The sequence below is a fragment of the Abrus precatorius genome, unplaced genomic scaffold (genome assembly GCF_003935025.1).
Source record: "Abrus precatorius isolate BTA unplaced genomic scaffold, Abrus_2018 Scaffold10, whole genome shotgun sequence".
Taxonomy (NCBI): domain Eukaryota; kingdom Viridiplantae; phylum Streptophyta; class Magnoliopsida; order Fabales; family Fabaceae; genus Abrus; species Abrus precatorius.
This window is the reverse complement of record NW_020874292.1, coordinates 23,676,873-23,689,670: the sequence shown is the minus strand read 5'-3', so window position 1 is coordinate 23,689,670 and position 12,798 is coordinate 23,676,873. Positions and strand designations below refer to the sequence as shown.

General features: G+C 30.2%; 1 protein-coding gene across 1 annotated transcript; it reads left to right on the top strand.

Annotated features, from left to right (window-relative positions):
- Positions 1–9,629: 9,629 nt before the first annotated feature.
- On the top strand, positions 9,630–11,656 carry LOC113847229 (dof zinc finger protein DOF1.4). Its single transcript, XM_027476207.1, has 2 exons — positions 9,630–9,750; positions 10,001–11,656. Exons 1-2 carry the CDS (start codon positions 9,691–9,693, stop codon positions 11,009–11,011), a joined length of 1,071 nt encoding a protein of 356 aa, XP_027332008.1. The 5' UTR covers positions 9,630–9,690; the 3' UTR covers positions 11,012–11,656.
- The last annotated feature ends 1,142 nt before the right edge of the window (positions 11,657–12,798 follow it).

Below are 12,798 nucleotides of genomic sequence, written 5' to 3'. Positions count from 1 at the left end.
GGGAAAGCTGGAGGGATTATTGTGTTTAATCATTCCTCTACAGATGCCTTTTGTAAGGTATTAATCATAGTCCTACATTATGATCCGGAAATGATTCTCTGGGACACAAAAGTAAATAAATAATTAATTAATTCAAAGACGAAAAGCGAGTGATAGCTTATATATAATGTTCTAGTCTAATGATATACCAAATCTCCAATTCAAATTATTCATTCTACTAATAGGTTATGGCTGAGTAACATGTTAATTGATGAAGCAATATGACACAAGTTTGTACATGCAGAAATGCCATTATCCCGATTATGATTACTGATTAGTCTCATCGGGCAAGGACAATAGAAGTTTAAATTATTTCCTTTTAATTGATTTGTAAAATAGAATTCAATATATATATATATATATATATACACACACTTGTATGATGGTTTAATATTAAGACGGATCGATGAGGTGGTAATTCGGAGTGATACAACCATTACTAAGGATCCCCCAACGAAGACCTGCACTTGCAAGACCTGTATCATCGATCAAAACAACTTGAACACTTAAATTTCCAATAATCAAAAGGTGTAGCTGCAGATGAGAAAGTTCGACCACCCAAAATCTACTATAAATGTCAAATTACACCTGACAGACTCTGTAATGATGAAAAACTCGAATCAAAAGATAAATCAACACTTGTACAATAAAATGAACTTCAAGCCTAAGGTATGTTACATTTTCTATGCCCAACCATAAGCTCTAGCCTTATATTCTTACTGATTTACGTTAGAGTGTTTCTTACACGAACACTACGTTATATCTAGATCTACCTCATCACGAAATAGTACCCGCATCCATCAACGGTCAGGTATTGAACAGGTGGAGTGGACATCAAGAATTGCTGATGAGAGTATTTTGGAGGTTTTATTTCATTAAATTCACTAGTCGGAGAAATGTATTCAATTATTGAGGTAGACAAATAGGTATGCATCGTCAAGAGGGAAGGTAAGAATAGCCTCTTGTAGTGGACCACTCAAAACTATGAATGGTGTTTCATGAACAGATATGTTTGACATAATACTGGTGAATGATACAGGCATGCAGCTAAAAGTCCAACACCAACACAAGTGCATGTATCTGTAGTATGTGAAATTTTCGTATCGTCTATATATGAAAAATATAAGTCTAGGATGTACAGAAAAATTTAGAATTTTCAACTCACAATTAGTCTCAAATATAAAAAAATACAAGACTTTCCTTGCCTATTCCACTTGGCACACTATTCAACAGGGTAAAAAAATAGACTTATTGTTGGAAGAAATAAGGAATTAATAAAGTTTGTAACAGAGCTTCGACAATGGAAATCTTTAGAAATGGTCTGATGGGAAATTCCATGGTTGAGGTCACTTGTCCAGCGCATTTCTAACTAGCCATAGAACCATTATGGGCATGATAAAGAGAAGCAATGTCCTTTTGCATAATGATACGGAAAGTTGGGAGCATAAGAATCTGGATGCGGATTTTCTTATAGGATATATATGAACTATGAAATCAATTGTAGTAACTCCACTTGGTTCCATGTTAGATATGATGAACTTAATTAGACGAGTCTCTTGTTAACCAAGTTTGAGGCTTAATGCAAGAAGATATGTTACTCTAAATCTGCAACTTGTCCTTTGCAAAGATGACTAGGAGCCATGTATAGAGCTTTTAGCTTCTTGTTTGTACTATGCAGCACTGTGCTACTTGGAACTGTTAGTGACACCCATAAAATTTTAATTGCTCAAATCTATCAACAAACTAGAATACCGGATTTCGTTTCTTAACAAAGATTTTAAGATCCCGTCACTGTAATTATTAAGGCATAAGTTTTGGCTTTTAGTACCCATAGTTACTCTCTGCAGATTTGCATAATCTAAGCGCACTCCTCTTGGTTCATAATTATATTTTTGGTTTATCCAATTTTTATTTTATTTTATGTACTTTAAAACATTTCTTTTGGTCCCTATAATTTTATTCTATTTACACAATATTAAATTAAGAAGAGGAGAAATTAGGACAAATTTTAATGGAAAGGAGATGACATGTTTTAATAAAGTGGAGGGTTACCTTATTATTTGGTTCATAAGAAGAAAGAAAAGAGGATAAGAGAAATTAATAAATTTTTTATTATATACTTTGGATAGTCAAACAAAACTAGTAGATTAAGTATAAGCTAATTTGTCTAATTAATTTAAAAGTTTCTTTCCTTTTTAAATCTCCCATGAGAAGGAAGTCTAAATTGAATGAGCAATTTTTTTTGTCTTGCGCCTCATTTTTTTAAAAATATTTTTGAACCAAACATATAAATTTTATAAAAGTCCCTCCCTTTTTCTTACCTCCATTTTCTTTGATCAAACAATACATATTTTAGATTTTCTTTTCTATAATATACTATACATTAATTTTCATAGCTGTGTGTGACATACATTATGGTAACTAAAACTGAAATGAAACTATTTGAAATAAAAGAAAAATTATGTCGTGGTATCTTAATTTTTTTTTTTATAAATATCATACTTAAAAAAATTATATTAATAAAAAAAATATGTAACACGTTATAAAAAAAATATATTATTATATATAATTTATTTAAAATTATATTATTTGTTGAATGGTGTATTCAAATTTTTAATAACCATAAAGTTTTACAACACCACTAAAGTCTGCAACAAAAAGAAAGCGTAGCTCGCACAGCAAAAGCGCTCGAGAGAAAATTTACTTTGTAGTTGTTCGGCTGCATACTCTCAGTTTGAGTATTTTATACTATTTTGTTTTAAAATTTCTTTCTACTATAGCATAGGTCGGCTTTGTGCAAATAAATGTTTGCAGGAGAAAATTGGTGCTCCTAAATTTAAGTATTGTTAGTTGAAATAATTTCTATATGGTACCTTAAAATTTTTTAAGGATACTACAGAATTTATCAAAAATTAAATTTCTAAGTTAAAGGAAATAAAACAAACATTAATGTAAATTATACGACTCAAAAATTTGTTTTATATATTTTTCATGCCAATCGTAAGTCTTAATTGATCGGGGGTGATCAACTATTGCATTAAAAAGGTTTACACAGAATCACTTGTGTTGTTTTTTTCTACGAAATGTTAGTGTAAGTTTTGTTTAGCTAAGTTGAATACACTTTCTTTGAAAATCATAATCAGGGCCCATGCTGGCTGCTTGTACTAATTTTATCACACACTGAAAATTTCTTTCTCGCCACATATCATGCTTCGCAGCTACTGTGTATAAAAGACAAGGAGAAAACTACAAAGTAAGGGAATGTGAGTAAGCACATAATTATGAAAGTGTGACCATTCAGAATAGTCATTAATCATAAACAATACTAACACAAAAATTTCATATTTGAAAACAAGACCTGTTGACAGGTTGTATGCTATCATTAACCTTTTCAATTTATTTTTTTTTAATTTTCACACGTATAATAATACCAATTAGACTCGTGTTATTGTCAAATTAGTGGAATAATATTTAATCTTTAAACAAATTGATTAGGAGGGAAAGAGAAAAGGATTAAAATAGTAGCGTAGGACATGGCAGTATATTATAATACTGTAGAATAGACCCTCCCCAACATTCTCAGAAGCCACGGGATTGAAGGGAGTGAACTTTCTTAAGCAACAGTCCAAGCCAAACGTGACTTGATTTTAGTGATAGATTCTGTATCAAAAGACCGTATACTGAAATTTTCTATGCTTAATGCATGCCTGTGGTCCAGTTCCCTGGTGTGACTGTTCACTATTGTCTGCTAATTACTGTCCACTATTATCGAGTGGCCCATTTTATATTGCCACTTTGATATAGATGTATCAGCAATTAACAATATAGAAAACAGAAAAGACAGTAACATAAATTATATTTTTTTATTAAAATAACCGAGTAACAAAGTTTTTCTATACCTCCATTCTATGATATGATGGTGATATGAAACACATAGTTGAGTATTCTGCTGAATCATTAACAAATACAAATAATGGATGCAACAGTTAACTGGTTAATTTTCAACCACTTTTGTTTTCGGTTATTAATTGCAATATCAAAGTGGATAGCATTGATATTTCACATTATTATATCTTGAATAGGCTAAAAAACTTTGTTTAAATATGGTTCATTGGAATTGGCTCTGGGAGTGATGACTTGCATGGCAAAATGCTAGTGAATCACCCAAAAGTCATACAACCTTCATGGCACCCATTTTTTCTGTGAAGCTCCAACACTTGAAGGTAGACAAAGCAATCATACGATTTATGAATTACTTCCTCGATTTAGAACCTAACCGGGTTGTCAACGAGTTGAATTATGGTTTTGAGGGAAACTCACATCACAATCCCTTTCTTTTCTTGCCATCAAAATTGCCTGTTCAGTCACCACCATAACATCATTAGCATGTGTTTTCCCCTTGTGGTCTAATATAAAACTTTACAAGACAACCATTATCGTTTGTGCACCAAACAAAGTACAGGAGGTACATGCATGAGCATGATGTGTTACTTCACAGTATGTGACTCCAACAAAATCCGTTCATTTTTATCTTGTTCAGCATAAACATTGTCAATCGATAAAAGAAATTGAATTATTTGGACACCCTTAGACAAAAGCATGCCTATTTTATATGGCCAAATATTACAATAGACATTTTTTAGATATATATATACAAAAAAAAAATAAAAAATATTAATATTATTAAAGTGTCTATATGTCAGAAATGTTATACATGAGAATGGAATGGTGAATCTTGTAGTTGTGGTGAGCCCGGGAAGGAAAAGGACAAAATAGAAGGAGGGCATTAAAGTAATTTGTTGTGCAGACATGAAAGGTTCCAAGCAAAACAGTGAGTGTCCAAATAAGTAGCAATAATAAAATAAAACTGAATCCCAAATGAAGGAGTGAGATCTTTGTCTGGACATTGTTTAGGGTGCATTGTTGTCAGCTTTTGATGGGTACAGTTGGCTTGGCTTGATGCTATGGTCCCCAAAGCTTTATCTTCTCTCTCTAACCTCTTCCTCTTGTGTATGCAGAATTACAGGGTTCCCTTTAACGTGCGCGTTGGGTTTCTTTCATGCTTGCCAAATTGGAATCTCTTGTCCGCTGGTGATGGGTCCTAAGTGAGTAGTGGGGGTGGGTAGCCAGGACCCACTTCCTCCTCCATTCTAACTCTTCAAATCGGAAACAGATCCTATCCTATTAATTAATATATATGCATCACAATATCATCATGAAATATAAATAATGGGAGCTTTAATTTTATTATAATTATTTCATATTTCTTTTATATAACTTGACATTGTCATATTTTTTATTATATATAGTCTCTCACTCACCTTGTACTCTATATAGTTTCCCATGTTTGCTGTTATTTCACATTGTCACAAACACGCCACTCGCTCTCTAGATTCGTTGTCAAATAAAATTTTCTAACATAAACTAAACAATTAACAAAGAGTCTAAAGACCACTTTCAAATTTTATATATATATATATATATATATATACTTTTTGGGGTATAGGTTCAATCATTAAGTAACCCTTCTCTTGTTTATGACTTCATGATTCAACTTTCTAATATAACAAGTAAATTCATCGTGGTTACAATTTAATTTCACTGCAATCAATCAATATTAGATATATATTTTTAAAGATAATAAAACGACGTCATATAAAATCCCATGCAGTTACATAAATTTGCGTAAAAATGAACTGGTTCAGACTTAATCTTAATTTAGTTTCAAATTGATTTTGTTTTTACAGAACGATCAGTTGATGCATATTTATTTCTCCAATATATATTGATTGTTCTTGTGATTTTACTTTATCTAAATAGTTAAAATTAATGTTCACAGAAAGGTGAGGCTGTTGCTTTGTGACTTGATAATCACAAGTTTAAATTTTGAAAATGATCTTTCTATTTGTGAAGTAAACTTGTATAAATTTAATTACCCTTTGCAAACCCTATTTGGTCGAAGCCTAGTGCAGTGGATCATTCTTTTTAAAGGTAAGTCATTGAGGTAAAACTATTGCTACTACCGTGTTATTAAGAAATTACAAGTTTTGTTATTAAGAAATTACAAGTTCTAGTTATGGAATTAGTACTTGAAAATATGGAAGACTACCTGCAGCAAATAGATAATGCATCTAATGGCCCTTCCGTAATCCCTACCGTGATGAAAAATTTATAGCACTACGTTGTCTTTTCTTTGTTGATAGAGTAGAAGGGATTTTTTAAAAACAAAAATTAGGAAAAAAAAAAGCACTCATTCCAGTATAACTTTAAGTGATTAGTTTTATGTCAAATTTATAAGATAAGAAAGGAAACAGTTAGTACTTAATATAAAATAAAAATATTATTTTTTCCCCTCAAAATATATTAACTTCTTATTATTGCCCAAAAATATCTTGGCGTATGAGCGATACTCAAAACATACTAATTTGGATTTTGAACGTTGTTGAACATCCCTAAAATTACAACTTACGATAAAAAAGATTAAAAAAAATGAAGATATTTACGAGCTTTGGATAACCATTGGTTAAAAGTGTTCTAAATTTGTTTCTTCTGACATAATGATAGGTACTAGTTAAATTAAATCATGGGCCACGGTGACTGATCTCAGGTTGGCAATATTCCAAATTCATTACATGCCCTTATTATTATTATTATTATTATTATTATTATACGTTTGTGTTTAAATTTACATTCACGATAGAATTGTATTACAATAAATATTTTAAATGTTTATAATAAAGTATCCATTAAAAAAAGGGTCTCTTATACATTCAAAGTAGATCATTTTTAATGTGATTTTATTTTAAAATTAAAAAAATAAAATATATGTATAAAAAAGATTTAAAAAAGTGAACAAAAAATGATGTCAATTTTTAAATATTATAATAATATAATTGTTTTTGAATGTGTTAATGGATGAGTGTTTTTGTACATTTAATGTAAAATATTGTAAGTGGCAATAAAAAACAAGAATTAGGTAAAAATAAGTAAAAGTGAGAAGGTAACATTTTGATTAACAAAAATAAAAGTTTAAAATGGATTTGAAGTGGTGAAGAATAATGATGGGAAGTTGAGAGGAGTAGAAGATCCTTCGGGAGACTACAAAATCCATTTGTTCCCCATCTCTGCTTTGCTTTTTCTTTCTTTTATTCTTTTTCCTTAGAAGCTGAGCTGCCACCACATGAGTCTGCACCTCAACCCTCCATCTCCCACTCTCCGCTTTCTCTGACACCCCCATTAACGGTTTTATTGCCTTTTATTTTAAAACTTCACAATTCTTACTAAACCATATAATAATGTTAATTATGACATATTTCATATTTTATAGAAATCTAATTCTTTTAAAATCAAACATTATTCTTTTAATAATTCTTTTATAAACATTTTTATTCAATATTTATAATTTACTTTAGATTGATATTTTAAGGAGTCAATAAAAGAAACTATAAAATAAAAACCGAAATTGTCGTGGCCAAATTATGTTTGAGAGAAGAAAGAACAAGCATAGCAAGATGTTCTTAACAGCAAAGCCTGGTCTTACTATGATCGGGCCTTGAGAAATAGACAACCACATGCTGGCCTTTTCTCTATTTTTGGATCTTATACTCCATAATATATAAATACAACACAAACGTAAATAGAATAAAATTATTATGTAGAATAAAATCATTTTTTGAATTTTTAACGTTATTACATTTTCAATGACTCGGTTAAGATTTTAATTTGACTTAAATATATTTTTGTCCTTGCATTATAATAAATTTTTATTTTACTCTCTTCAAATGATTTGTTTTATTCTTATTTTCTCATGAACTATTACTTCTATCACTCTAACTATGTGGCTCAAAAAAGAACTGATACTTAATAATATATTAATAGACTAAATAAGCATTAGAGAGACTAAACAAAAAAAACTCATTTAGAAGAATTAAAAAAATTATTAAAATATGAACACAAAAGCCTTTTAATTTTCTTGTCTTTACTTGTACAGTTTCTTAATTTGTCTCGCAATCCCTTTAAAAAGACAGAAAATTTTGTTTTGCTTGCTCACAATATGTACCATTTATTGATTAATGCGATTGCATGTTTTCTCATATTTAGTTCCAGTTAAAATTTCACATTAGAACTATATTTCAAGTTAAAATTCTAATTCTTGTGTCTGTCGATAAAATCATAACACTAATTGGAGCAGGGCGATTCTCATAGGGCATTGGGCTTTTTAGGGGTTCCTTCTTCATACTATTTCTTAGTTGATTCCCTATGTACAACTACGAGGGAATGTTGGGCACTGATGCGTGGAACCAGTGTCTACTGTTGGTCTGTGTAACTTTGACTTACTTTCTTAAATATTTTTAATTTTTTGTATTTATAATATATTAAACATTTTATTTTATTTAAAATATTTTATTTCCTTAAACTGTGCTTTCATTGGATAATACTCCCAAATCACTTGAAAAATGCTAGTTGTATAATACTAGTATATAGTATTTTATTTAATGAAAAGGGATAAAATAATATATAAAAAATGATATGAATAATATATTTTATTATTTTTCCTCTTTCCTCTTGGATTTTGAATGTCTTTTTCTAATTCCTCTACCAATTCTATTTTTTATATTTATCTTACACTTCTTTTTATTTTGAGAAATGCTACTTTTATTTGTTGTTTTATCTTTTTCTACAACTGAAAGAGATATAAAATAAGATGAATAATATATATGATAGAGATAAATAAAAAATTATAAAAAATTTAATTAAATTATTTCATAAGAATACAATGATTATTAAATATCTTTTTTTAATTACCTCTCTTATTGCATGTTATCTTTTTCTATTTCTCTTTTACTCGGAGTGTTTAGTATCTTAAAGGTTATCAAACAAACATTATTTTAATTACTTATTCAATTTTTTTAAAAAAAATAAACGAGGTTATAACACTATAAAAAGAAGAAAGAGAATGAAATAAATAAGATTAAAAAAATAAAGAAACAGAAGGAAAATAATGTTAGCTGACATGAAAATTGAAATGTGAAAAAAAAAAAAAATCACATCCGTTTAGTCATAGTAATAATCTGTATTCTGATTTAAACCACACTTGTCAAGTGAAATAAAAAAGTAATTATATACTATAAATTTATAGTATATATTAAAAATACTTATAATGATAAATAGTCAAATTAATATTATATATATATATATGAATTTATATACGAGTAATGGTGAATGTTTTATTAATTCAAATTTTATAATAAATAAAGTATAAATTTTTTAACAACTAATGTATTTAAAAATAAATTTTTATTTCTTACATTTAAGAAAATGGTAATATATAATTATTTTTCATAAATGATATATCAGGGAGTATAACATTTAATATTATTAATATATTTAATATTTTAATTTTTAATAAAAAATGTTTATTATTTTTTAATCATGATAATAACGACAATGGTTAAAGAACACAATAATATACACTAAATACTTATCATCTAATTCATTCATTAAGTTCAACTGGCATGCTTTCAAATTTTTAGTCTCTCACATCCCTCCCTTAAACTGGCAAACTATTTGAAACCTTAATTGAACCGAGACTCACGTCTGCTCTTTGTCTGTTTACTCTTTGTTTTGAAGGGATTCCTTTGAGTGAGCAAAATGTCGGGTAACTCTGAGAAAATGGTACTCATTCCTCCAACCACTAACCAATGGCCACAGGTAATTCATCTCTCTCTCTCTCTCTCTCTCTCTCTCTCTCTCTCTCTCTCTCTCTTCTCACACACACACACACACACACAATTATTAGACAAATACATGACCAGTGCAATTTTGTTGCTTTGCTTTTGGAAGAGAATATCTACACTGTGTTTGTTATCATACCCTAGCTAGAAGAACGCCACCTTAAACTGGATCTTTCTTTTTGTATTTTATTTTGTTTTTCGTATCCTCTAATTTTTCACTTCATCAGATAATAGACGATCATAAGGTCTCGATGGGTTCCTCAAGTGGTAGTAGGGTAATGGAAAAACCAGGTCAAGATCTTCAGCATCAGCAGCAACAACAACAACAACATGCCCTCAAGTGCCCTCGCTGTGACTCATCAAACACCAAGTTTTGTTACTACAACAACTACAGTTTGTCACAGCCAAGACACTTCTGCAAAGCCTGCAAACGCTATTGGACAAGAGGTGGAACCCTCAGGAATGTTCCTGTTGGTGGTGGATGCAGAAAAAACAAGCGTGTCAAGCGCCCTATGGTCACCACCTCCTCTGCCATTGACACTGCTTCTTCTTCTTCTTCAGCTCCTACTGCAGCTTCACAAGCCCAGATCGACACTGCTTCAACCTCAAATCATGTCAACCCTTTGTTTTATGGGTTACCCAGTAACTCTAGCGATGTGAGTCTTCCATTCCCAAGGTTCAATTCTAGAGTCTCAAGTTCTGGGTATGATCTTCAGCCTCATCAGCTGAATAATGCCCTTGGATTGGGTTTTTCATCCGGGATTATATCCAATCAAGCTGCTGATAATAATAATGGTTATAGCCAGAGGAATGGGTTTATTTCAAATAATATACTTGTTTCAAGTAATTATAATTCCATCTTTAGTTCTTCTTCAACTTCTACATCCACTACTACTCCAGTTATGTCTTCTCTATTGAGCTCGACTCTGATGCAACAAAAGCTCAATATCATCGGTGGATTGAAAGATGTTATTGATAGCAACAGATTCCAGCAGGGCTTAGCCCCACTGGAGCAGCTGCAAATGGCAAGAAATAGCAATGAGGCAGAGATGGTGGCTTTAAAAGATGTGAAAGTGGAATTAGGACAAAACAGCAGGTTGGAGTGGAATGGTGCTTGCCAAAACCAGATCGAGCATGTGGGCTTGTACGATCCTTCGCTTTATTGGAATACACCAACGGCTATGAGTGTTTGGAATGATCAAGCTAATATTGGTCCATCAGTCACTTCTCTGATCTAGAAAAACTATGGTTTTCAACTTTGTCACTCTCCCCTTTGTTTAAGGTCATCTTTTGCTTTTAATTTTACTTTTTTTTTTTTGGGGGGGGGGGGGGGGGGTTCAATATGGGTCGGGTTTACTTACATCAAAATTTGTTGAAAAAGACGAAGAAAAAAATACTTGAAAGAAAAATGGGAAAGCTAAAGGTGAGAGGTTTTTGGATCCGAGAGATCATGTCAGCTGCATACTGCAAATACAATTACTCTTCAGCCTGTTAGTTTTATATGCCAAGGTTGGGAATTGCGTAATTTGCGCTGAGAGGAACCTCTGATCCGCTTCTCTCATAGTCTCACAGTGGCTACCACCCCCGTCTGTGCAGTGTTCTCTGTGGAAATCCTGTATGGTTGAGTAAGTTGGTCTTTCATTTTGTTATGTATATATGCGATGACATATCTTTTCTTAATTACTTTGTAATGTACTAGCTGTGATTAGCTAGGTGGGGTAGGGGATTTACTGGGTACATGATGCTGTCCTTGCAGAAAGGAACTAATAATATTGGTTTCATTTTTGTTAACTTTGTGATGATATTTGTTTTGGATATGGCAAATGGGAATATGTTGGGTATAATGGTTTTAATAGAAGAGAAGAGAGGGTGATTAATGAATGTCGGTGGTTTGTTTTTACACATGTTCAACCTTGTTCTCTCTAATGTTTCTGAGAAACTTTGGTCCATGCACAGAATATTTATCTATGTATCTTTTTAGACACATGAGCATCTGTTTCACACTCTAAGCAAATGGGCATGCTGGAATGGTACGTAATTGTAAGATGGCCTAGGGAATCTAGCTGTTATCTCTTGCACACGTTGGGAACTCGAGCAGGGTTTGGATTCGTGCTGTCCTATAGGAAGAAGGGACATTTCGTCTGTATATTTCAATTCAGGTGATATTTAGAAGAGAAACTCTATTCATATCATTTTTTAAACAACTAGTATAGGAGAAAGATAAAAGGGAAAGAGAAAGTGTGAGATAAAATAAATTATATGATAAAAAATTTATAAAAAGTATAGTAAAATATATATATGTGTTCGTATAATAACTAACGCACGGAAGAAAACATGATAAATATTAGAGGTAAAATCAAGCATAACAAGATACATGCAGCAAGCTTTCTTTTACTCTAGAATTAACCATTTTCTTAACGTTAAGGGCTCACGTTAAAATAAAAAAAATAAAAAACAAAATGAAAATATAAGGGCAAGTTTGTTTCTCAATTTAAAATTTTTTCTGTTCTTAAAAATAAAACAAATTTGTATTATATTTTACTTTTAAAAACAGAAAATTATTTTAAAAATAGAAACAAATATACTCTTAAATATTTTATATTTTAATGTACTAATTCTTTTTTATCTCCTTTAACATCATATTTAAAAGCTCAGGTTAACAAAATTGTGTCATTATTTTTTTTCACTTTTTCTTTTAATAAAAAATAATTTTATCAATCGAATATTTAAATTTAAAATTCTTATAAAATATATTAAATTAACAAATTTTTACATAATTTAAATATTCATTAATACTTCATCTCTTTATTTTATTTAAACATATAATATATTATTTAAAATATAAATAAATAATTACTATTAGACTATATATATTTATAAATATAAAATTTTGAAATTTTTATATAAATAATTAATATTAAAATATATAAAAAATTCAATGGTTTAGTTAAATAAATTCACGTTTTTGATAATAAAAAAAAAACCGTTGAAAGTGATATTTTAATAAGTTTGAATTCTTATATTA